The sequence below is a fragment of the Dipteris shenzhenensis genome, chromosome 1 (genome assembly GCF_047967505.1).
Source record: "Dipteris shenzhenensis isolate YYH24624 ecotype China chromosome 1, Dip_SZ_1.0, whole genome shotgun sequence".
In the NCBI taxonomy this organism is placed as follows: Eukaryota; Viridiplantae; Streptophyta; class Polypodiopsida; order Gleicheniales; family Dipteridaceae; genus Dipteris; species Dipteris shenzhenensis.
This window is the reverse complement of record NC_141596.1, coordinates 63,041,594-63,068,609: the sequence shown is the minus strand read 5'-3', so window position 1 is coordinate 63,068,609 and position 27,016 is coordinate 63,041,594. Positions and strand designations below refer to the sequence as shown.

The 27,016-nt window shown below is 41.0% G+C and overlaps 1 protein-coding gene and 1 pseudogene across 6 annotated transcripts; both read left to right on the top strand.

Annotated features, from left to right (window-relative positions):
* Positions 1 to 1,455: 1,455 nt before the first annotated feature.
* Positions 1,456 to 10,100, top strand: LOC147906181 (ABC transporter C family member 14-like). Of its 6 annotated transcripts, none has more exons than XM_087376954.1 (12): positions 1,456 to 3,227; positions 3,555 to 3,718; positions 3,876 to 4,196; positions 4,288 to 4,374; positions 5,073 to 5,699; positions 6,119 to 6,283; positions 6,433 to 6,724; positions 6,835 to 7,058; positions 8,405 to 8,710; positions 8,813 to 8,876; positions 9,113 to 9,352; positions 9,497 to 10,100. In XM_087376954.1, the coding sequence occupies exons 1-12, from the start codon at positions 1,661 to 1,663 to the stop codon at positions 9,598 to 9,600; spliced, it is 4,161 nt and encodes a 1,386-aa protein (XP_087233080.1). In that variant the 5' UTR covers positions 1,456 to 1,660; the 3' UTR covers positions 9,601 to 10,100. The 6 variants fall into 6 exon arrangements, with proteins under 6 accessions (XP_087233080.1, XP_087233070.1, XP_087233062.1 ...); XM_087376944.1 differs by having other exon boundaries at positions 1,456 to 3,334; positions 3,446 to 3,718; XM_087376936.1 differs by having other exon boundaries at positions 1,456 to 3,718; positions 6,835 to 7,049.
* A 2,472-nt stretch (positions 10,101 to 12,572) lies between these two features.
* On the top strand, positions 12,573 to 14,018 carry LOC147906180 (uncharacterized; annotated as a pseudogene).
* Positions 14,019 to 27,016: the final 12,998 nt, after the last annotated feature.

Below are 27,016 nucleotides of genomic sequence, written 5' to 3'. Positions count from 1 at the left end.
CACTTCAGTATTCATGTATCTACTAGGCTTCAATTTCTAAAAAGTTCCTATCCTTTTGGCCATCACGAACTCAATTACAAAATCACTACCCATGATATTTACAGGGAGGATCAAGTTTGATGGACCTTGTGTCACGTCTTTTGTCCATGAAAAAAATAGATAAAGAAATATATAAATATAAAAAAAAGAATAAATAAATAGATACGTGCGTACGTACACACACACACACAAGATTAAGATTCTATTTTAAAATTTATCAATTATGCGCTTGATAATTAGATGAAACTATAAGGCATAGGATTCTATCAACAAGTGAATGCAACGAGATGGAAGTGTGGCAATAATGCAACTAGCAGAGGCTATCATTATGTGCTCCATGGCAAAAAAAACGACAAAGTTCAAGTCTTAGAATTAAAATAATACAACAAGATGTGAATGTATTAAATAACTCAGTTGAAGTTACAATGGAATAAAACTGTAACCTAATATTTAGCATCACATACCATTTCTTTCAATACAAATTTTCACTAAAAACCTTTTGCAAGTCTTTCAAAATTATAGTTGCCTCTCAGATCTTGCAACTTTTTTATTTTTCTTGTTTATATAGAGCAAGTTTTTCTTCTAAGCTCTTACATTGGTACCTTTGTATTTGCGAAATAAGGCACCATTGCATGGTCATCTACCTTTTCAGTTGAACTACCAAAGTTTTTTTTTTTGGGAGATCCACTTTTTTAATAAAGTGCCAATAGTGCGCTAGGGGCATACCAAAACAAGGTACTGAGTAGCCCGTGCAAGGTAACTTTTAAGGGCGAACCTTCACCCAAATGCGAATTTAGAAGGTTCTCCTTAGTGGGGTGAATATATAGATCTTCAATTTTGATAAATTCACCCAAAAATTAACATAACCATATGAGGTTCAAATTTAGCCCTTCAAGTACTCAAACGGATTGGCATAAGACATCTAGAGCCACCTATAGTTAGAATTCTCAAATTCTAGTGTATAAAAAACATGTATATGAACTTGAAGTATACACTAAACCCATTCAAGCCCTGAAAATGGTAGCATGTTCAAAAGTTTCCACTACAAACATTATATTCATCTGAAAACGTAGGATTTGCATGTGTGGAAAAGTGAGCTTGAACTCTCCTTTTCCCTCAAAAGTTTCCACTATTTATCCTCCACAAACACAAGGAAAAGAGTGCCTCTCTTTACCCAATCTCCACCCCAATACAATCCAATCTCCACCCCCTTTTCTATTTACCATCTCCAATGCACATCGGACTAGTCTTGTTTTTCGTTTTTTTGGATGTGGGCAAGCCTTACGAATGATTAAATATCATTCACCTTGTTGCTTCTACTTTTCCACAAACACAAGGAAGCCTTTCAATGTCGTTGTACACTCAAATATCTTTTCATCAGGATTTGATTTGAGGAAACGTAAGCTTGAACTCTCCACTATTTGCCCTCCACAAACACAAGGAATCTCCTTTCATCGTCGTTGTACCGGTGGATCGCACACCAACATATGAGGATCTGAAAACGTAGGATTTTCACTTCTATAAAGATGAGGAAGCTCAGGATTCTTTGCGCCACTCTCTTCAATCCTCTGTCGTCAAACCACTGGATAGCTGGGTGGGACGGGACTCCAAAGCTCTGGCCATGGCGTGGATGCACTCCCTGTCTTGCTCTGGACCCGATCATCTTTCTGCCAATCAGGTGCCTGTGCTCGAATGGATCATTTATATTTTTTTCTCGGCTTGCTCTCAACATATCCTGCAAGCTGCATTCCATCTCTTCTTCTGCTTTGTCTTTGCCATGTCTGTCTCCGCCCACAAAAGAAAAACCCATCAACAACAGAAGGATGAGCTGAACAAGACCCAATTCTCTGCAGCTGGACCTCTTTTCATCACCACTTTTGCGCTCGTAACCCTCATCACCTTGCTTACTTTTGTCTCATTGGGTTTGCACATATGGTATGCTTGGGCATCCTCTGGATGGACCCAAATCGCCCCTGCAGAGGTGGTCTTCTCGGCGGTGCAAGCCCTTGCCTGGACTACATTCACACTGGTGATCGGACATGAGTTGCCCAAGAGATCGGTGGAGCATCCGCCCCTCGTCCGGGCATGGTGGTTCATCATCTCCATCCTCTCCATCCTACAGTTTTCTTCAGCAATCCTCAGAATTGCACGTTATGGCTTCTCTTATACCATCTCTCTCAGAATGGATGATGTTGTTAGCATAGTGATCTTCCCAGTCTCTCTTTTCCTCTTGGTGGTTTCTGCAAGAGGCGCAACTGGTCTCAGAAAGCATACAGAGAGTGGCCTCTCAGAGCCCTCTCTCAATGGAGAACCAGACGCAAATAAGCAAGCCAAGATTACAGGCTACCACACAGCTGGCTTGCTGAGCAGATCCTTCTTTCTATGGTTAAACCCCTTGCTCTCCAAAGGGGCTAGAACCACGCTCCAGATAGAGGATGTCCCTGAGCTGTCCCCTGAGGACAAAGCAGAAGGACTTTACACATTCTTCCAGTCACGTTGGCCAAAGTGCCAGACAGATCATCCTGTGAGGGCAGCACTCGTAAGATCCTTCAAATGGAAGCTGACTCTTACTGCAGCCCTTGCCTTTGTCAAGACCATATGTATGTATATTGGACCCTTGCTCATCCAGAGTTTCGTTAATTTTCTTGAGAGTCATCCGAGATATCACAGTGAAGGCTACATGCTTGTATTCATCCTTCTCTTGGCCAAGTTTGTGGAAGTGTTCTCCACCCATCAGTACCAGTTCTTATCTCAGAAGCTGGGCATGACTATCAGGTCATGCCTCATCACCAGCATCTACAGGAAAGGTCTCAGACTATCAAGTTTATCCCGGCAATCCCATGGTGCTGGCAGAATCGTCAACTACATGACCGTGGATGTGCAGCAGATCAATGACTCCATTGTCCAGCTACACAACATATGGTTGCTTCCTCTTCAAGTAGTTTTTGCTCTCTTCATACTTTACCGTGCTATTGGCATATCAATGCTAGCTGGATTCGTCGCAATGCTTGTGATTGGGGCTATCATCTCTAAGATCAGCAGTCTCTTGCGGACCTACACATTTGAAGTCATGACCCAGAAGGATGTGAGAATGAAGGCTACTACTGAAGTTCTTAACTACATGAAAATCATCAAGTTGCAAGCTTGGGAAGAGCACTTCTGCAAGAAAGTAGAGGATTGTCGGAAGGGTGAGTTTAAGTGGCTGCAAAAATTTCAGTATGCTCTGGGATCCAACATTGGCATCCTCACTGTGTCGACTTCTGTGGTCGGCATTGTAACCTTTGGAACCTGCCTGGTAACTAATATGAAGCTTACAGCAGCGAATATCTTCACTGTGATTTCCACATTCAATATTCTCTCCGAACCCGTCAGAACTTTTCCTCAGACAATTATCTCTGTTTCCCAGGCGTTTGTATCTCTTGATCGACTTGACAAGTATATGCTGAGCAACGAACTAGAAGGCTTTGTCATCACAGACTCTCCTTGTAACCCTGAGTACTCTGTCGTTGTTGAAGGTGGTGAATTTACATGGGATGACGAGTTGTCCAAGCCTATGCTCCATGGGATCAATATTAGGATTCCCCAAGGTCATTTGGTTGCCATCATAGGAAAGGTGGGGGCTGGCAAATCTTCACTGTTAGCATCTCTGCTTGGTGAAATGCCCAAGTTGTCTGGCACAGTAAGGATTCTTTCTTTCCTCAGGTGTTTCTTCCTTGCATTATGAACTCCACCTCTTCAAAAACCTATCATAATCCATACACGTGAAAGATTGCCTTTGTTGCGTTGAGTCGTAACACTGGTAGATCTTTTTCAACCATCTTTTCTGACTGTGGCAGGTCCAAGTATACGGTAGAACTGCATATGTTCCACAAACAGCATGGATTCAGAGTGGCACTCTGGAAGAAAACATATTGTTTGGAATGCCCATGGACCGCTCCAAGTATCACAAAACCCTCAAGGTGTGTGCCCTTGAGCAAGACATTGCACTTTTGGAGTTTGGGGATCAAACGGAGATAGGAGAAAGGGGTATAAATCTCAGCGGTGGACAAAAGCAAAGGGTACAGCTAGCACGGGCGGTGTATCAAGATTCAGATGTGTACTTCTTCGATGATGTCTTCAGTGCAGTTGATGTTCATACAGGCTCTGCCATATTCAAGGTGCAATGAAGCCCTTTCAATAGCTCACCTCAGACGTAGTTTGGTAAGCCACTGAATTATACTCAAGGTATATATGTTTGTGCTTTCACAGGAATGCTTACTTGGAGCCTTGGAAACGAAGACAAGAGTTTTGGTGACACATCAAGTGGAGTTTCTACCCAAAGCTGACCTTATACTGGTATCCTCTCTCTCAAAATATGCTCACAGCAGCATGCATTTAGTTCCTGCTGTCAACGAATTGTCGTCCATATTCAATACTGATATCAGACGAAGAATGATTTTTGGAAATTGGCTTACGTCAATACTGTGACAGAACAGAGGTCTTCCGGTTGGAATTATGATATTGTTTCTCCTGAAATCTCAGATTGCTTAGAGAGCCAAACTTCAGGCATTCTTTCATTGGTCTTAGTTTCATCTATATATTAGAAGTCCACTTCATGCTTTCCTAGACATATGTTCTACCAACTTCAGGCATTCTTTCATTGATCTTAGTTTCATCTATATATCAGAAGTCCACTTCATGCTTTCCTAGACATATGTTGTCTCCCTTCTACCACCACACAACTGCTTCAGATTTAGGAGCTTCTATAGAGATGCAGGAGTGCCCCCACAGGATGTGGAAGTGGACAGCCTCTATGCAGGCCACTTCTGGCTGTCTTCATTCATCCCATTGCTACATATGGAAGGTTACATTGATCACTTTATCATTACTTGATTCTGTGTTTTCAATTTTCCATTGTATACTCTCTTCAGGGATACATTTGTACCTACTGGGTCTCGTTGTAACAGCTTAATGAAGATTGATATCATAGTTTAATCCATGCAACCAATATGGCATATGTGCAGGAAGATTGATGGTACAGTTTGTGACTGCAGGTGTTGCAAGATGGGGTAATACAACAATCAGGAAAGTATTTGGATCTCTTAAATGCGGGAGCTCAGTTTGGAGAATTGGTAGCAGCACATAAGAAAGCTATTGGGACAGTTGATATGAAGGATCCTCAAGGAGAGCCTGTGGAAGTGGAAGAATGGAGTGAGATCTTTGAGGAACTTGACAATCTGTCAAGCTCAGGCCGCAGAAGCTCAGGCTCCTTATCATCATCCATAGTGAAACAAATGCCAGGGAAGCTCTTTGAAGCTGAAAAGAGAGAAACTGGCAGAGTGGGATGGAATGTGTATTGGCTTTACTTGACAGGTGCTTTTGGGGTCTTTTACATTCTGCTAGTGTTGGCAGTGCAGGCCATCTTTCAGGCCTTTGCCATAAGCAGTGATTTTTGGCTTTCCCACAAAACATCAGGGGCCTCCTTTAATGTGGATCTGTTCATATGGGTATATGCCCTGCTATGTGTAGGAAATTGGCTATTTGTGGTTGTTCGGACTGTTCTTCTGGCTCTCTTTTGCTTGAAAATCTCTCAGAAATTCTATCTTGACATGCTGAAAAGCATCTTCCGAGCCCCTATGAGCTTTTTTGACACAACACCGACAGGAAGAATACTAACACGAGTAAGGTTCTACTCATTCCCTTTTAATCTATGATGTGGTCAGTAAGGTTCTACTCATTCCCTTTTAATCTATGATGTGGTCGTTTGTACAAGATGCTGTCACTGTCGAGCAATTGTCTGAGATGACAAATGAAGCCGTGCATGATTCAATCCATGGCGCTAGAATTGACAGTAACCCATTACAATGCATGTATTGACATAGTGAATTGTGGGCAAGTTTTCCATGGTGATGGAATTCATTGTAACTCAACTTAGTAAATCATACAGGAGTTGTCCATGGTTATGGATAAACGGCAACCCTTCACAATGCTCATGCATGCCATGATATGGTCTTCACTAGAGCAACATCCAAGTTGCTAGTAGTGTGTCATGGACATTATGTAGCTTTCACTTACATGATCTTTGGTTGCATGTGTACAGTCATCAACTGATCAGGCAACCATAGATATCATCTTGCCTTATGCTTACATGGCAGCTATGATGCTCTACTCTGCAACAGTTGGTATTCTGATTGTGACATGCGTGGTCACATGGCCAGTGATATTCATAATATTGCCACTAGGATGGGTGTATTTTCAGTACCAAGTAAGTACGCCCACCATCCCCTCTTTGCTTCCTCTCTTTTTCCCACCATCCCCTCTTTTGCCCCTCCATCAAAACTCGAGAAGAATCTTTTCTCGACACAGAAAAAGTAGTCTAGAAGTATATCATGCTAAAACCATTCATTTGAACAGGCCTTCTACATCAACTCATCGAGAGAGATCAGTCGGCTTGACTCAGTCACAAAAGCCCCAGTCATCCACCATTTTACAGAGACCATTGCTGGGTTTATGGTTATCAGAGGGTTTAGGAAAGAGGAACAATTTGTTGGCACAAATATATCTCATGTTAATACCAACCTTAAGATGGACTTCCATTTCAATGCTGCCAATGCGTGGCTTGGATTCAGACTTGAAACTATTGGTGCAATCGTGCTTTGTGTGGCAGCCTTTCTAGTTGTGGTTCTTCCTGGCTTTATCACACCATGTTAGTCGGTTTTCTACCATTTATAACGTAAACAATTCTGCAAAGATTACTTTCTTCAAAGGTTACTTGCTGTCCTGTTCTAATATTGAAAAGTATATGATCTTTTGCAGCATTGGCAGCTCTCTCTCTTTCGTATGGGCTTTCTTTGAATACTATATTAGCAGCATCTGTCTTCTACAGTTGCACGATTGAGAACAAAATGGTTGCGGTGGAGCGTGTTGCACAATACACAAGGATTCCAAGTGAGGCCCCATTGGTTATAGAGGGGAGTGTGCCATACAAAGACTGGCCATGTCGGGGGGACATCAGCATTAGAGATTTGACTGTAAGCACGGTGGCTTTGTTTTCTCTTAACCAACATGTCTCCGCAGTGTTCCAGTTTTTAACTTGTTAATTTAGCTACATTAGTGTGTGAGCTAGTGGGGGATGAATTGACAGAGTCATTGGATCGGTCTTTTGGATGGTGCCTCAGTCTAGCCCTTATGTAAATGGTCTAATGTTATTCATGAAGAGTTGAACATTAAAGCTGGGCATTTGTCTATGGTATAAATCTATGACCTGTGTGAAATGTATACCTGGCTTTTGGAGCCCAGCTTGAGACGAGTTGGGGGGAGCCCTTTATAGGCACCTCCAGCCAGCCTGGTCAGCCAGCATGGCTGGCTATATAGCCGACCAGCAGGTCGGCTGACCCGAGCCAACCAGGGTCGAGTTAAGTCAAGGTGACCTGATCAGTTAGGTTGTGTAGCCTGAGGTCCAGTTTGGGATCCCAACTCAGCCTACCAGCCAGCAGAGCTAGCCCAAGCAAGCGTCGACCTATCCTATCCTCTTTGGGCAGGTACACACCCACAAAGAAGCTCTTTCTCTCTATGAGATGCCATACTCCACCCTTGTTGTAGCTCATGGAGAGCACAATGATTTGAAGAAGACGACGATAAAGATGCAATCATGGGCCCTCCAGTAGCGTGCATACTGGATTCACTTTCGAGAGAACCAAATAGCCGGGTTCCTCGAACCATAATGCCACCTCGAACAGCAAATGAGATGTCCTCAGAAGTGATTTCCCATGCCAGTCTGCACTAAGTTTCCAATGGCGTATAATGACCTATGGTACATGTGTAATCCGATTCCAATTAGACTCAATTCAAACACATCACGTATAGGAACTTAGAACACTCCAAAACACACCGTGTCCATCGTCTTTGTGACATCACGTATAGGAACACATCACATCTAGGTTGTGTAGACACACACAAGCCATGGTCGCAAGGTAGACTCTTGCACAAAGCCATGGATGCAACAAAAAGTTGAGGATGGCACAGACAGTGGCTCAAGTGGACGTAGAGATTGGGGTTACTTTCCTATTGGAGATGGCTTATCATTAGCGCCCACTCAGTCATGTAGATCGAGTCCGTTTGGAAAAACGCCTAATAAGAATACTCTACTTACAACGAACACCAAATACCATACCTAAGCAAAAAGGCCAGTTTAGTTATGTCCTTTAGATGCATCATACACAAGTTGCATATGTGTGAAGCTTATATCTTATCTACAAGCGATAGGTTTCTTAGTACATTGGACATTTGGGTAGATGATTCAAGTTGTTCATGGATGTTGAAAATTTGTTCATGAAGTTACCATTCTCCCGAATCACTCAACATGAAATTTTAATGGGCTATGCAGGCCAGGTATCAACCAACCATGCCCTTGGTTCTCAAAGGGATTAGTCTAGACATTGTTGGTGGAAAGAAGATAGGTGTTGTTGGTAGGACAGGAAGCGGAAAATCAACACTAATTCAAGTTCTGTTTCGAATTGTTGAACCGGTTGGAGGGTCGATTTTGTTTGACGAGGTGGACATTACCTCTGTTGGGCTCCATGATCTAAGATCAAGATTGGGCATCATTCCACAAGATCCAGTGTTATTTGAAGGCACTGTAAGGACAAACATGGATCCCTTGGGTGTCCACACAGATGATGCAATATGGGAGGTATGTTATAGCCCTTGGTTAGGATTTTATTGTGTTCGTTGCCATTATTTAATTTGCATGTATCATACTAGTTATGCATTTGGTATTGTGGTTAATTCTTAGGGGCTACACAAATGCCAGTTGGCTGACATTGTTGGGACAAGAATTGAAAAGCTGGATGCAATTGGTAAATGATTCCCCTTTGGTTCTTCTCTTTGTGGAGTGCTTATGCATTTTCTCTTAATCGAGAGGTTGTTTAAGTCCCATTCCTTGCATGGTGCCATCGTGTCAATAATCTGGGGTCTGTTAGCTTTGAAAGTTTCGTCTCAATCTCTCAAGGAAAAACATATAATGTTGTAAGTTGAACAGGAAAATGTATGATGTATCTTTTGGAGATTCTTTTGATTGATTCATGTGATGCAGTTGTTGATAATGGGGAGAACTGGAGTGTTGGACAGAGGCAGTTGCTATGCTTAGGGCGGGCACTCTTGAAAAAGAGTCGAATTTTGTTCCTAGATGAAGCAACTGCATCCGTGGATACTCAGACTGATGCTATGCTACAGGAGATTGTTAGGGAGGAGTTTCGGGATAGTACAGTTGTTAGCATTGCCCATAGGATACCCAGTGTGATGGATTGTGACATGGTCATGGTACTCGAAGCAGGTATGGACCATCACTAGTCATTAGCCAATCATCAGGCTTTAGATAATGGATTATTTATGTATATACATGCCACCGACACGTGCCTCCACGATCGCATGGGCACATGCATGCACTTACTGACTATCAGGTTAGTGTATCTGGCAGGTTTTCTAAAGGAGTATGATAGCCCAACAAAGTTGCTAGAGGATTCCTCAACAGTGTTCGCATCTTTAGTTCGTGAATGTATCATGCGGTCATCGTGCGGGTGACGATGTGATGGTCTTCCATTCACGAGAGGATTACCAAAAAGCGAGCGAGCCAAAAAAAGCAAGCGATACAAAACATTAGAATATTTATAGATTCCCTATTTCAGTAGCAAAAAAATATAATCTATTGAAATATCCATATGTTTCCTCAATCTTAGAAGGTTAAATACGCATATAACTTTAAGTAACTAATATTAATTTCACATAACCCATAAGAGAGTTGGTATGTTTTGTTTGCCAATTCATCATTAGTACCAAGGCAAACCCTAGTGCAATCAAGTTCTCTCCTTCCACCATAGTATCATCAATGCAACCTTCCACACAAGTGGGGCATTTCCAACAAGGACTCCTTGAATGGATTTGTCTACATTCAATGCATATGTAAATGCTTAGATTTTTTACTCTATTCACTCTTGGAACCAAATCCATGTCTCTTTGTTATTGCAAAACATCCCTCCCTAATGATTCACTCTTACATCCCACTATTTCAACCAATGCAATAAATTGACCACTACAAATTCATATTTTGGTGCTTGAAAGGTTACTAGATGGTGCAAAAATGCATCTAAATCATGCTTGTCCATTTGCTTTGATATGTAACATGATCTCATTTGGACTTGTAAATAAAAAGTTATAGGGATGTGAAAATGCCATCTTTTGGGCCAAAACAAGGAGCGTGTTAACGCGCTCCTTGTTTTGGCCCAAAAGATGTCATTTTCACACCCTTGTACCTTTGCAAGTTATCCAAATCTAGTTTTTTGGCTCAAAAAATGAGTTTTCGACATCTCTGCATCTTTTTATTGTGAAATGCAAATGGCATAATGTTACAAATGACAAGGCGTGATTTAGATGAATATCATGTCTTTTTGCATCATCTTTAAAAATTGCATGCATCAAAATATGAAATTTATGAAAATTTGTCCAATTTGTTGCACTAAATTTAAATCAAGGTTTCCATAATAGAGAGTGAGAAGACACTGTATATTTTGGCAAATAAAAATTAACATCCTCTGCCTTCTAATTATGTTCGAGGGGTCACTCTTCATAAACCCATAAAGCATGTTTTTTAAATTATCCCTATTCTTTCATTTTTACATTCTCTCATGTACTTGGTTAAAACCTTGTTCGTGTTTACATTTTCAATCTTAAAATTGTGAAACCCCTTCATAAATTAACATATATAAATTACGTTAAGTTGCTATTTTATAAACCCCCTCATGCACATAAATGGCATGTAAGTCCCCCTAATAAAAAAATACCCCTCAATGCACTAAAGTGCTATGTTACATGTTTATGAGTGACCCCCCCCCTCCCCGCCCCTCAGGACCCAAATGGGCCACATTAAAATAGTCCTTAACTTTGGACTACTCAATTTCATGAAATGTGACACATGAACTCCCTATGCATATAATGTCAATATTCTCATCTCATGCATTTATGTAAATACAACGTGTCTCATTTGTTTGATCGTAATCATGAACGAATCTCTCTCTCTCTCTCTCTCTCTCTCTCTCTCTCTCTCTCTCTCTCTCTCTCTCTCTCTCTCTCTCTCTCTCTCTCTCTCTCTCTAATCCTTGGAATCTATGTTTGATAAGTCCTCTTTCAGCTTTTTGCAAGTGCTCGGGCGTTAAAGATCTCTCTCTCTCTCTCTCTCTCTCTGTGTCTCTGTCTCTGTCTCTGTCTCTCTGTCTCTCTCTTAAATCCTTGGAATCTATGTTTGATAAGTCGTCTTTTAGCTTTTTGCAAGTGCTCGGGCGTTAAAGATCTCTCTCTCTCTCTCTCTCTCTCTCTCTCTCTCACACACACACACACACACACACACATTATGATGGATATAATGGGATGAGCGGGAGACAGCAGTATCTCAGATAGTTTATATCTATAGAGTTTCTCCCTTCATTTCATTTCTACCCCTAGTAAGAATAGAGTTGATTCTAGTATTGTATTTTTCCTCTTTCATTGATGAGACTCATTAGGAAAAAGTGGAGCTCATTTTGGGGTCCTGTAAGAAATTTATGTTTTTTTATTTTCTTGGCCCAAAATTAAAAATTTCTAGAGTGAGAAGCACAAATTTATACGGTCAAGCATTCAATTGGAGATATAAATCGCGAAACAGATAAATTGACATTTTGAAGTTTTCGCTCGAGCATTTTTTAGTGTGTCATAAATATTGTGTCTACGAACCCAAATGGTTTTCTACAATTATGGTGCAAAATTCAGTGGTTTTAGCATCACCATTGTGTTCGGAGTAGGCAAAAATCCTTTAAAAGACTTTTGAATCACTAAATTTGGCCTCCTGGAGGGGTCTGAACGACCAAAACAAGCGCCTGAGAGGAGTGCGCTTAAGAAAGCGATTTGGGCACTTGGCTTGGGGCCAATTGCCCAAATCGCTTTCTTAAGCACATTCCTGTCAGGCATTTGTTTTGACCTCTCTGGGAAGACATTTATGACACACTAAAAAATGCTCGAGTGGGAACTTCAAAATGTCAGTTTATCTAATTCGGGATTTGGTGTAGCATTTATGAAACACTAGAAAACAAGAGTGGGAACTTCGAAATGTCAGTGCGTCGAGCATCTCTAGAGAGATAAAGTCTTTAAAAAAAAAAAAGAAAAGCATTTCCAACGTAATGTTGGCTTCTCTCTCATTGGAGGATGTCTATTTTTTGTCTAACCTAAAAGGCCCCAAAATGAGCTCTGTTTTTTCCTAATGCCATCAGTTATAGATGTATTGGTTTTGGTCTCACAGGCCACTTTGGCCTCTTGTAGACACTAAGATACCTCCCTCCATCCCCCCCCCCCCCTCTCTCTCTCTCTCTCTCTCTCTCTCTCTCTCTCTCTCTCTCTCTCTCTCTCTCTCTCTCTCTCCTCCCTCCCCCCCCGCCCTCCTCCCCCCCTCTCCCAGCCACCTCGGTAGCCCAGCAGAGAAGTAAGTGCTCTCTAAGTGGGAGAGAAAGAACTGCCCATGGTGGCTCGATATGAAAAAAGGATGTTGCATCGAGGAGGAGGTAGAGCTGTACACACAGCATAAAAAGGGAGAGATGGGTTCATCAAGCTCAAATTCAGTCCACGAGGATGATGCAGTCATTGAGGTTCAAAAAACACTTGAGAAGATGACTAAAAAGGACAAGGATTCAAGTATGGAACTAAAGAATGGTGGTAGGCCACCAAAAAATCCTAGTACTAATAATGGTAAGTTCTCTTGATCTTTTTTCAAGCTGTTATTTGTTTGTGTAACATATGTTGTTATCACTTTGTGTCTTTACATATGTGGTGTGGATACAGATGTGCAGGTACTACAGCCTACACCCATTTTGAAAGGATGTAAATGGAAAGATACGTATATCCGCTTTTTGTACATTCCATTGACCTCTCTAACTTTGAATCGGAGTGGCACATGTGATGCTTCATATTGCAAGGTTTGGTGCTATGATTATGTCAAGTTTGGGAAGCAATTGTCTTTCTCAAACTTCACACAAGCCTATATAGACATGAAGGAATACTTTGTGGGTCTTGGAGGTGAAAGGAAAACAAGAAATGGTAAGAGTGTTGCTTGGGCGGCATATTTTTTCATTCTTGATCTGCCTACACAGCTAGAAGCTCTTGGAGTAGAGGATTCCACATCTCCATCTTGGAATTTATTAACAGAGGACCATGTACGCTACTCCTTGCTAGTAGCGGCCACAGTTGTTTCAGATTCTGGTTGGATCCTAGTTATGTGTGCTCCTCATGTTCTTCATTTGGTTGAGCGTTATGCTAGGATCAGTAGATTGGAGTTTGCATGTCGAATGTACATGCAATGCTTGGATGCATATTGTACAATCAAAGTTGGTGGTATTGAAATCATAAGGTGAGACAATTGTCTTACAATGACCTGTTGAAAGAATTTATGCTCTTGTATAATGAAATGGCTTGTACTAAGCATAAGTTTAATTCTTTTCTTGTCTTTAGGTGGATGTTGTGGTTTTATGCCTTCTTCATCGGGCTGGTATGTCTTGTGTTTGTAATCCTGGAAATGCTTCTGTGGTTGGTACCAAATTGCGCATTGCTTTTGGAAGTAGTTTGTTTCATCATTATTTACCAACAAGTGAGCAGACTATAAAACATGGAGAGAGTATTCCATGGAGAGGTGCATTGGAGAAGGCTCCATGCATGATGTTGTACTTCTTGGAGTTGTTGTGTCCAATTTCTGGTGTCCAATTTCAGGACATGTGGTGGACTTAGGTGTTGGGACTGGTTCTATGCAAAAAGCATGCATCCATTCTGGGAGAGCATGCTTATCTATTGAGAATGATCCTGACATTTGCAATTCTATATTGCAACCATTTTTTGGACAGAAAGGAAAGGGAAATGTGTTAAGAAACTATGGGACTGTAAATGATTCCGAAGATGTGGAAATGGTTGTTAATCTTCCAGATGACTAGTAAGTATGTTACTCTCGTGTTTTATCTTTTTAAACCTATTTGTTGGAGAATATTATTATCAATGAGGCATTGATATTGAGCGATCTATTTTAGATTTTTGCCTTCTTATGTAGGTGCTATGCTGAGATGATGTATAATGACATTGCATTCAATGCCCCCATCAAAGAGAGAAGGCATCATCACAATATCTATGTGGATGACATTAGTAAAGAAGATTGAGTCTAGTGATTTGACATGAGTTTTTCCCTTCAAGCAATTCATTTTCCTTGTGATGCCCTAGTATTGAACATGCATAACTTTTGTGGTGTCTTGCACCTATTTCATTTGCTAGAGATGTAGTAATCATATTGAAGAACTATTAGTACATCATGTGAGTACCCATGAATATTAATCTCAATATCACATATTCAATTTGAGCATGTTGGTTTCATAAAACTTTTTCTATTTGCTAGAGATGTGACAATCATGTCATATCTTAGTTAAGGTTTGCATGTCAAAACTATAAGTTGTGTACAAATGATCATCATGGTGAATTGAATCTTAAAGTATCTCCTTGATGCAACTAATAAATGTTTCGGCATAGATGCATGCAAATTTGCACCCTAAATTCTTCACCATGTGACTTGCAATCATTTCATCGATAAATCACTATCTATCATGATAGTATGAATGATGGATTATATAGGTGGAGGGTGTTGAAATGAAGTAGACATGAAAAGTAGTTTTGTGAATAAAGGGATCTTATAAGCCCTAAATACTATTGGAAAGAAATGTAATTAAATGTATATAGCATCTTTGTGGGGTAGTTTTATGACTAAAGGGTGTGTGATGTTGTGATAAAATTGTCTACGAAATCACAATATAGGCCATGCTTAGAAAAATGTGCTCAGACCAAGACGCTCAGAGAAAAGACATACCCCCTCACTCTAGCTTCCCCCCTCCTCCTCTTATCCCTGCCATACTCCCTTCGTTCACCTCCTTCTACCTCAGCCTCACTCCCTCCGCTCATTCTCACTTCCTTACTTAGCCATGCCTCCTTTCTCTCCTCCACTCAATATCTCTCCCTCACTATCTCACTCAATGGTAGGAGTGACGAGATGGGAGCTGAGGTAGCCTTATATCAACAAGGGCACAACATGAGATAGTTGGAAATTTTGCAAACCAAGAAGATTCCAGACTTTGAACCGTGTTGCCTTAATTTTCCATAGGAAGCCTATGTTAATCATTCATATACATGACACACTCCCCACTCCTATTAACTAATAACCATTAAAACTCATTGTGGTCACCTATGGGCATCATGTTAAAGAAGAAGGCTAAAAGAAAAACTTAGACCAAAGGATGACTAGGCAATATGTTGTCCACCATATAGAAAGAGAATCAAGATTTGATTCTAAGACAAAGACAAGAGTCTAGCCAACAAGTGGAAATTGTCCAACCTCTAGTCTTAACATCTTACAAGAAACAAACTGTAAAATGTGAGGAACATGGAGGAGCTACATTGTAGTAGCTACATCAAATTTGTAATAATATGAAGGCAAATTTTTATGTGGAAATTTCTAAGATCTTTATGTAGCTATAAAAATAAATGTGTTGGTCCCCTTAATATATAAGTTTGATAACCTCTTCATTCAAACTAATAGGAAGATCCCCATAGGTTGTGGCTTCCTTTTGCAAATCATCAAGAATAATTGGACTAGAATTTTAGAAAAGTCCTAAGAAAGTTTTGCTATCATGATACCAATCCCAAGGCTGGAAATGTTTATGGACTCAATAGTTTTTTAAAGTTCTTCCTTGGTGAAGTCATACTCTTATAATCTGATAGAAGTTATTTGTCAATGAGGTCATACTCTAGTGATCCCATTACAATGGGGAATCAAGTATTTCCTACAAACTCAAATTCGATGAGAAGATTTTATTCTCTTGTTTGAGTTAGAGATGATGATATTTTCTCAGATTCTAGCACAATTTACAAGTTACCTTTGCTAGTTTTATCTTTTGATCTAAACTCACATAGCAGCAATGGGAGGTGATCTTTTGGTTTTTTCTTCTTCAAAATAGCAAACATTTATTGGTGGGACAAGAACCCCCCCCCAACTTACAATCTGGTATGTTGGTAGTTGATTTCTTCCTCTCACAAAAGGTCAACTTTGATGAGGAGGTAATCCTTCTAGATTCCTTCATTAACGAGGATTACCAAAAAGCGAGAGAAAATAACCAAGCAAAGTAATTGAACCGAGTGATGAAAAACGAGCAAACCATCCATTATATGAGACATTATCAATTCATAAATTTAATTGAAGCTCAATCAATATAACCAAAGTCTAACTTTCCTCCTCCTTTGCTCAAACATACAAAATCTTTATTGAAAGTTGTTGGCACCTCTCTTGCCTCCTGGCCTCCTATTGCCTATTGTAGCTACCTTTCTTTATTACCTCTTGCCTCTAGGAGTGGAATCTCTATTTCTTTACACCTATTCCTCATTTAGAACAAATGGTAGCGGCACCAAAAGACCTCAATTCTTTATGTTTTTCTCATAACCTCTTCTCTTTTTACCCCACTTCGCATGACTCTGAAAATACATTTTTCCTTTGCCTTTTCATCATAAATAAAATTAAAAACTAGAGGGAATTATTTTGTATTATTTTAAGGATATCCAATTTTTTAAAAAATTACTTAGAATCCATAGTCATGTATACCTTATCCTCTACACCACTTCAAGGTCAAATTTCAACATGGAACTTGATGGGTGGTAGAGATAGCATATTAATCTATTGTGCAAAGATGGTCCTAGAAGGCTCGGAATCTCTGCTTACAGAGGCCATAACTCTTGCTAGAGACCTCCGATCGAGATGATTTAAAAACCAAAATTGTAGTAATCAACTCATCTACACCACTAGAATTTCATATTTCAACATTAAGCTTGAGGGTTGGTAGAGGCCGCGTATTAATACACGGTGCAGAATGGTCCTAGAAGGCCCAAAATCTCGCTTGTAGAGGCCATAACTTTTTCTATAGAACTCTGATCGAGATGATGTAAGAACCAAAATTGTAGTACTCAAGCTCATCTACACTATTCCAAGGTCATATCCATATCTCATCGTAAATATTAAGGGGTGGTAGAGACCAAATATTAATATGCAGTGCAAAATGGTCCCAAAATACATGGAATCTCCGTTTGCATGCAATTATTGGAGTGGATCATTGTGTGTTGTTCTAGATAAAATTCTACATGGTTACCTAAATAAGAAGGAGAAGATATGTTGTTTAGAAAGCTCCTTTGAATCATTGTGTGATGCAAGAGATCAAATATACTTGGTTTTATGATGCATTTAGGCCATACACGTCCAATATTTACTGTATATATTGAACTTATCTTTGAGAAGCTAAATATACAACAAATGAGTAACTAGTGGACTCATTATCAGGCTTGAGGTATAGAAGGAACCTGGAGCATCATCCACCATGCATTTTCAATAAAAAGCAAGGGATCCACTAGTTTCATTGAATGTAATTTGATCCTTTTGTATCCTCTAGGTGGCCTATGAATGGAGATGGGATGTGTTATTGCACCTCTCATCATAGAATTCTTGACAAATGGGCATGCATGCTTCTCTTTTGATAATAAGTCTATGAATGGAGATGGGATGTGGTATTGTACCTCTCATCAGAGAATGCTTGACAAATGGGATGCATGCTTCTCTTTTGATAATAATACTTTGATTGAGGGTAGTGTTGGGAGCCCCTTGTGTAGGTTGCCAGTGCCAAGAGAGCTCGATTGGATCTTGTTGATTAGGATGGTAATGAGTTTACTATTGAGCCTTTCAAACACCCATATGATTCATGTATATATGCACTCATGTGATATGATATCACATGAGTGTACGATGGGGTTTTTTAAAGATGAGGCATGAGCTTATAAATTAGGTATGGATGGCCAAGCTTTACTTTTTCCCAATATTTAATATAAGTAATTATGGGGGCCATTCCATTTTAACAGTTGGTGCTGTCATGTACCAAGTGTATGCATCAACTAAGCAAGAACTATGGCTAGTTACTGTAGGCCATGGTAGGGGGGAAAAATAAGTTTGAATATTAGTCCATTATTAAATATTTGAAAGTGGTCTAATTAATATCAAGAGGATGTTATCGAGATGTTATCTAACTTACTATGTTCTATTGAGAAAGATTGGACTTTTGGTAGTATCTTTATAGGCTTAAATGGGGTGCTTTACCATCCTACATGGATTGCATGTAGGAGTTTTTCTTGAATTTCATGCATGCAAGTGATGTTCACCTTTTATTAAGAGTGTATCCCCTAGGAAATCCATCTAATCTTTTGCCATTGGTCGAGGTTAACACTAGATTGAAGACCACATCAATTGGTTCACATTGCATTCTAACTAGGATTTTGAGGGAAGTTCTCACAATGAGGAATTTTTCTAATGTATCTTTGCCAAATTTATGTTAAATCCTCACATATGGATAATCTAGATATAAATTTACAATAGGGACTCTCCAAAGATTAGGTTATTTCATGCATAGAAATATTGGGTAATAATTCCTAAGCTAGCATAGATTCACATTTAAGTTCTTAGTCTGTGGGGTTCTAGGCATGGGTTTTATATCATATGAAGTAATAAGGTTTTCAACATAGATTTAGATTTAAGTTCTTAGTCTGTGGGGCTCTAGGCATGGGTTTTATATCATATGAAGTAATAAGGTTTTCAACATGAATGTACATAGCAAGGACTATTAGGTCAATATGCATTGGGTGTTGGAAAAAATAAACGTTATTTTACTGGTGGATTTTCAAAATTGTAATGTGTATAAGGACATGCACATTTGACCACTATTTTTTGGCTATCATGATTGTTTGTTGAGGCATCCAAAATTTTAGAGGAGAAATAATTTTACTTAAAAAAGTATTTCCTCTATGTCAACTAGGCTAAAAGAAATCTAAAAGGACCATTTGCATACACAAATGGTCATAACCTAGATTGTTTACTTGCTATACCTCTGATGTTAATATTGGGTATGAGTCCCATCATTGTTTTGTAGGCTCCAACCTATGCTTGGACTTTGTCAAAAAAATGAAGGTCTCCTCCTCTTAGTTAAACCCATGCAATGCTTTAAAAGACAACATTGGAGTGTATTTTTTAATTGGTCTAGTCCACTAACAAAAATTCTACTAAAACTTTATGCAACCCATAAAATAAGGAGATAAAATCCATATATTCTTGTTAAAATACTAATCTTTGTTTGTGTGTGTGTGTGTGTGTGTGTGTGTGCATGGGAGAGAGAGAGAGAGAGAGAGAGAGAGAAGGAGAGAGAGAGAGAGAGAGAGAGAGAGAGAGAGAGAGAGAGAGAGAGAGAGAGAGAGAGAGAGAGAGAGAGAGAGAGAGAGAGAGAGGAAAATCTAATAGATTGAGTAGTTATCCTTGGTTGGAATGGTGAAGAATTCTCGTTTTTCTAAGCATTTTTTAACAACCATTGAGCATGCTAACAGATCTAGTTAGTCCAAACCCTACAGGTTCTGAGCTAGAAATGGCTCAATTTTGAAGTAGTCACTAGGATCGCCCCAATTGGAAAGGATAACACAGTAGCCATTTGAAGACAAAGAGAAGGTTGGTCTTTAATCAGCATATGCCTTGGCACCATATGGGCCCAAGTAAGTGTAGCAAAAGAGGGAGAGTGATACAAGGAATAGGATTAACCCGCCCTTAAAAAGTTGACATGTATAAAAGGCCAAATGGTTGACTTTGGCCTTCATTGTTGTATGCAACCTTTGAGAAATACAAGCTCTCTTCTTGCTCATGTGTTGAGGTTGAGTTTTCTTTCTCTTCTTGTTTGCCTTTAGTGATTTCCATGATCCCCCTTCACCTTCTTCTCCTTCTCAATCCCCTTTCCTTCTTCCTTGCCCTTGTCCCTCTCTCTCTCTCACCTCCTTCTTCTCGGTGGAAACCCCATTGCAGCGATTTGGTAGGAACTCGAGTGACACAAGTGAATGCTTTACTACATAATTCTCCCAAAAGGAGTAGCATGGGAGTGAGGAGCACATGGGCACACTTCTAGCATCCCCATGACACGTGTGTCTCCACTAGACAACACATCTTTGTCATTGTTGCTAGGGAGATATGAGGTATGCTTTTGCATTTGTTTAGATTGCTCCCATAAAAAACCCATTGAAAATGTCCTTAGGAGTTTTTACTAGAGATTAGGGGTGGATTGGAAGACGAGTGAAGAAAGAGTGAGTTTAGAGTAGAAAATCTCAATTTTCAACTTTCTGTCCATAAAGCCATTTTCATGCATTGAGCTTGTCTTTGATTGTTTTTTTATGCTTGTTTATACAAGAAGGTAGCTATGATGATTGCTAAGCTAGTTGTAGTGTCAAATCTAGCTAAAAACACTTGAAAATGAATATTGGAGTGGAATTTTAAAGTGGTTTTGGGTGCTTGATAGTCCAACTTATAGAAACCACTCGTTTGTGTGCCAAAAGTTATTGTTTTGTGATGTTTTTTGTTTGTGGTAGGTAGGTTAGTTCCTTAACAACCCTCGTATGGACACAAACCTAGACTAGATCTTGAAGGACCACCGATAATCATGAGAAGAGAGTCAATGGCACTATGTGTTCCCATACAATTCCTATCCTGATGACCCATCGCCTTAGCTTACTATCCCATTGACCCACTGCCTTAGCTCTATCCCATCAACCTGACACATGTTAGTCACCTAACCCGTTGCCTTATTTATGATGTGTCAAGGTTTGCTATCCTACTGGCCTGGTAGGTATTGACCCATCACCTTAAGGCTAACCCTCCACCCCATCAGCATAAAGCTAACCCTCCGATCGTTGCCATTCTGGTATCCCTTCGAGGCAAGCCATCCCATCGGAGGTCAACCCTACAATCGTTGCCATATTCCCATCCCAGTGACTATAGTATCCCGTTGCCCATTGCTTTAACATTAACCCATCGATACAGAGGCATATTAACCCCAACCCAACTCGTTTCAAGACATGTGTCCTATGCTATCCCACTGACCGTCACCTTAATGCTAACCCTCAGACCCATCGGCATATAGCTAATCCTTCGACCCCCCTCGGCATATAATTAACCCTCCGACTGGAGGTATACCTAATTAACCCTCCGACTCGAGGTATAGCTCTGGGAAAAAATTCTCTGATAAAAAATATAGAACTAAATTTGAAGTAGGGTGTACCTCTGCATGGATATCATACATGCACTTGACGTGTGTTGTCCAAGGAGCCTGAGATCGAGGACAACATTTTGAACGATATGCATCCCACATTTTTCCCCAGTTTTGGTTCAGCTCCAACAAGGAGTTCTATTCCCCGCTCTCACTCAGTATTAGGCCATCGACGTAGTAGTCCCTCCAACTCATATGAGACCGAAAGCTTGAGCGAGGGAATGCAAGAGCCCACTGGCCTGAGGGCCTCCAAAGACCCCTACACCAGCATAGCTCCACCTCATTCCCCTACTCCTTCCGTAGCCTCCAGACTAAGGGGGACTACATCCAACATGTTTGAATGGTTAGGCTGAACAGGTTCAATAGAAATGGAGAACCCTTTTGCCAACATGCTCACAAAAAAGGGAGGCTAGTGAGACAATTAGTCCTTGAGCCACGGGCAGGGATCGAGGCCATTTTTGTGGACTCAGGTCCCACATTATTCATGGGACACCCTGACCCAGAATGCATCGAAGAAGAAGCCCCATGGATGAGGGACTTTCAAAGACAAAACCCTAGCCTTGGAAACTCATGAGACTTCCAAGGGGGAAACCATTATGAACCTCCAACCTTCTAGGTGCCCCAATTTTGTCGTTAGGCCACAAGCCACAGGCTATGTGCTATTGCAAGTTCGACCCTACAGACCAATGCAAGGAGCATCCATGCAGATGTCTGATAACCCGCTCCCTTAGTGAGTCCAACCATTTACTCCCATAGTTACAACCTTTATGTTCAAGGGAGTAGGCTTCATAGCCCCAACGTTGGTACCACCAAGCCAATGGACCCCACTACTAGGGCAAAGCTTGAGGTCCGCTTCTACGTCCTACTAGGCCCACAACACTGCCACCTCCATAAGCTTCCTAGACAGTGCTATTGAATGAGGCAATGCACATCTTGGTGGATGTACTAGGAAGAGGGGCCGCTCCACCCCAATTTTCAGCAAGGAACACCAATCCCTCTAGGAGATGACCCATAGCCATCTCCAAGCTGATAACTAAATTTCTTAGGGAAGGAGACCCGGTCTCCCACGTGGAGCAATTTGAGCAAATATGTGAAGTGTTTGGTGATCTTGGAGATTTGGAAATGGTTAATGCATTCAGCCTCAGCTTAGATGGCAAGAAAGGAAAATGGTAAAGGGCCCTCAGCCCAGTGGAAAAAGTCAACTTGGAGGTGTTGAGAAAAAGCCTTTATCGTAGGGTTCGCACTAGTGGTCACAAGTGGAGTCTGATTAATCAATTGTATGAAGTGAAATAGAAGGAGAAGGAATCCTTTCAAGACTATATCGCTAGGATCAAACACCTCAATTACCACTGCTAACCACATGAGAGGATGAGTGATGAGTGACTGTTGCCATGCTCCATCACCAGATTGGTGGACCCAAAGCTGCATGACCACTTAATGGTTATGAACCCCACTTCTTTCAAACTCTGCAGCAGGGTAGCCATTGGATAAGGATGTCAAGGACCAAACTACAACACCGTCCGAGGTATCACAATCGGTAAGGTCTTCCAACACAGAGCCTACCAAGAAGGAGGATAAAGAGTCTAAGGGTTTAGATATGGCCAAGTTGGCATCTAGTCTACTAAATCAGCTGGGCCAACAGTGGAAGGCAGGATCCTCCAAGGAAACACCAAGTAACGCCCACATATTCCCAAGAAGAGACATTGTTTGGTGTGGAGTATGCAATGGAAATCACCCTTCAAATGAGTGCCCTTTAGAGAAAGGCAAGACCTCTACTGTGCACACTACTATAGATGGGGGAACCATGACACCTTTCAGACTAAGTGCCAATTTCCAAAGGTCCTTCCCCAACCGATCTACTAGATGAGGCCCCAATTGGCCCTGATGGCCCTACCCAACCCGATGAATGTGCAAGGAGCCCCTCCAACAAATCCAGGGAAATATTGGGCACAACATGCTTGTTGGAACACTGAAAGGAAAGAGTAGAGTGGACATAAACTTAGAATACTTGCTTATAGAATGAAGAAGAGTGAGGTCCTTAAGTAGGCACCTCATACATGCTCACTGACATCACTGATGACTTCAAAGCTCCAAAATCATCTCCTCAATCTGCTCCTAGATTCTCTCAATCATCCTATGTGGCTCTTCCACCACCTAACTGTGCTTGTGGGCACCTAGCTGTGCCTCTAGCACTCACACATAGAAACATAAGGTGTGCCTGAGGCATACACCTTGAGATATCCCAACAAACCCCCCCTCAAGGAAATGCCTCAGGCTATGTCAAGGATACATCTAGTCTCATAGTTTCTCATGCCATCTCATGGTGGTCAAGGATAAATCTATGGCTAGGTTCTCATGCTAGCAAGGGTTCCCTTGGGTGTAAGGTAAACAAAAAGGGATACAGAAAGACCTTCCAATGGTTATCTCCCCTACATGTACATGCACACAATGTCTGCAGGAGGTACCATGGAACAAAACATACACATGCCTACATCATAAGGTGACCAGAGGTGTTTACAAAACACACACAAACACAATAGTTTATTTCATTCATTTTGGAGGACTATCCAGGCTGAGTACCTTGACATAAAAAGAGAGATCTGGAGCATACATAGAGATGTTTAAAATGCATAATCTTCAAAGGATGCCTCATCTTGTGGAGGCAAAATATCCATGTCAAGGCAAGGTCTTACCACATGGGCAGTGTCTAGTGCCTTATAAGATGGTACTATGATAGAACAAGTGGATCTGAAAATCATATCCTTCAAGAGAATAATTATCTTGTCATCTCCATAGTTGTGTAGAGAAGCATATCTTAGGTATTCGACCTTCATCTTTTTCTTGTACTTGGAGTCAAATAAAAGTGCCATGAGAGGGTAGATCTTTGGCTTTGTAGTTTCTTCCTTTTTGGCAACCATTGTTTTGGCAATCTTCAACAAGGAAGTCAGGTTGACATTTTCATCCTTTGTAGCATAACAAGACATTGCTTTATGTTTTGGCTTTTCACATATTTTGCATAAGCAAGCCATGAGAGGGTCTAACCTAGGTATTGGGAAGTGTCTTCTCTCTTATAGGGCTTAGAATAACAACTGAAATGCTTCAAAATATAAGCATTTAATGTAGCAAAGTCTTGTGACCAAATTTCAAACAATGATGCTTCTTCTTACATGCTTCATAGAAGTGGCTAAAATGAATACTTTCCAATCAAAACCAGGTCTAGCAATTCAAAAAAAAACTGAAGCCACACTTGTACTGAAGTTATTGAAAGTTTCAAAAAACCAGAAATGCTAGAGTAGCATTTTATGTAGCATCATCTTCAAAAACTTGTCCAAAACTGTCAAAACTAAAAGACTGAACTTGGAGGGCTTGTAGCTCACTCTTTAAAGCAAAGGAAAGAGGGGTTTCTGAGGCAAAAGAGAGCTGGTATACCACAGAAGATCCTTTGGGAAGAAGAGGCACAAAAACGCGTCAGGTCACCTTATCTTCCCTCTTCAAAGTCGACTGGTTTTTCTTTGTTTTCAGCTTGAATATGCAGCCATTGCTACTCAAATTTCAGCACAGGATAGCTCTAGGTAAGGACCAGCTCCCCCTGAAAGGAATTAGAGAAGTATGGAGTGTTCTCAGAGAAAACGCAGGAAGGAGGATCGACGATCTGCGTGAAATGGCGATGAGCAGAGGCGACAATTCGTTGATTCCTTTCAGCCAAGGGTTTGCCCCTTTGAGGTGGATCTCCAGCAGAAAGGGCATGGAGAATGGTAGAGAAAGGGAGGAGAACAAGCTTAAGCAAATTTTGGGAAGAAGAGGGAGAGACGGTGAAGAAGAAGATGAAGAAGAAGATGATGATGTGGCAGAAATGGGCTCAAGGGGGATCAAATGGCTCTGATACCATGTTGGAACACTGAAAGGAAAGAGTAGAGTGGACACAAACTCAGAATACTTGCTTATAGAATGAAGAAGAGTGAGGTCCTTAAGTAGGCACCTCATACATGCTCACTGACATCACTGATGACTTCAGAGCTCCACAATCATCTCCTCAATCTGCTCCTAGATTCTCTCAATCATCCTATGTGGCTCTTCCACCACCTAACTATGCTTGTGGGCACCTAACTGTGCCTCTAGCACTCACACATAGAAACATAAGGTGTGCCTGAGGCATACACCTTGAGATATCCCAACAATGCTCCATTATTGCCACCCATACTAGGTCCACAACCACCCCCACCTCGTATAACTCCAGTCAACCAAGTATTGATTAGTCATAGGGCCTGAGTAGAAGAGATGCCGCAAGTATACTCACTCACTCTCATTATCGCATTGTTGATATTTGGGTTGAGTTTTTGCAAACACTCAACCTTGCATCTCTGCATAGTGACTAACCTCCATATCCAGTACTGAACCATATATCTTGGACATGACATGCCTGATCATAATTGTCCTATAATTACCTCGACTCATGGGATCCCCTAGGATATGCTGCCAAGTTGAGTTCTCCTCTCCCCTACCCATGGATAGGCATAGAAAAGGCCTCATGTGCTCAGGTAGTTGTTGTTTCTCTACCACTATAGGCTGGGTCTCCACCTCTTCATGGCTGTCTCCAAACACAACACCAATACGAGCTTTTTTCCATCAATCTTACTAACCAAAAGAAAAAACATTCGCTACTTGAACATGGCTATGGCTGGTGGAGTGTTTCAGGATGGAGAGCCAAGGAAAACAATGTATCCCATGACTTGGTTAGCATTATGAAGGAGCATCGAGGTTCCAGCAGAAGATTCATCACAGGGGTGGAAGGGGGCTTGGAGAGCATGGAACAGGGTAGGGGAGGGAATTTCCTGGGTGCAGTGAATTGTTTCTCTGGCCTTAAGGCCTTTATATACCTATACTTGCCATCCTCCCACTCCTAAACCCTTTATTTCTTATTTCAATTTGTGCAACTATGGGTGCCTATCAGTGCTAAGAGCACACAATCCACCTGTTGGATTTTGCTGGCCATGACGTGCGATTAGATGGTTGCCATGGGAGAATTTCTCGGTCGGAGCCAAGATCATAATAATTCAATGGGATGAAGGAGGAGGAGCGGTGACACGTGCACCCAGTTTGTTAATAGCCCAGCCTAGCGTAGGTGGTCATATACATTATCGTCTAGCCATGACGTGTGATTAGATGGTTCCCATGGGAGAATTTCTCAGTCATCAGAGCCAAGATCATAATATTTCAATGGGATGATGGGGGAGGAGCAGTGGCACATGCACCTAGCTTGCTAATAGCCCAGCCTAGCATAGGTGGTCATATACATCATCGTCTAGCCATGATGTGCGATTAGATGATGGTTGCCATGGGAGGATATCTGCATTAGTGTCATCACATTTGAAGTATTGGTCTAACTTATGTAAAGAGAGTGGGAGAGAAGGAAGGAGTCTCACTTGCAGCTTTCTCACATACACAATGGGGGAATATACACAAAGGTGGAGACTGAAAACAGTTTTTTTCTTCTTAGTTATGAAAGCCAAAAGAACTCTAAGTACAAAAGAATAGGTGAACCCTATATGTGGGTCTCAAACCAAACTCAGCTAACTAAGGTGGCATACTAACTGAGCCACTAACTAGAGTACATAAAGATAGCTATCATCCAGCTATTATTCATGGGCGGTGTACCAAGCACATCTGCAGCTAACAAGTCGGTGACATAAATGCACAACGGTCACCCTAGCATATCACGAGTGGAGCTCGATATCTCAACACTCCCCCTCCAACTCAATCCCAATTCCTGCACACCAAGCAGGTCTCTA

Bases quoted from the DNA above. Each gene is read 5' to 3' on its own strand.
- LOC147906181 (XM_087376928.1), top strand. From the start codon at position 1,661: ATGGCGTGGATGCACTCCCTGTCTTGCTCTGGACCCGATCATCTTTCT. The intron at 6,284-6,432 runs GTAAGTACGCCC...TCATTTGAACAG, and splicing joins GGGTGTATTTTCAGTACCAA to GCCTTCTACATCAACTCATC. The intron at 7,059-8,404 runs GTGGCTTTGTTT...TGGGCTATGCAG, and splicing joins GAGATTTGACTGTAAGCACG to GCCAGGTATCAACCAACCAT.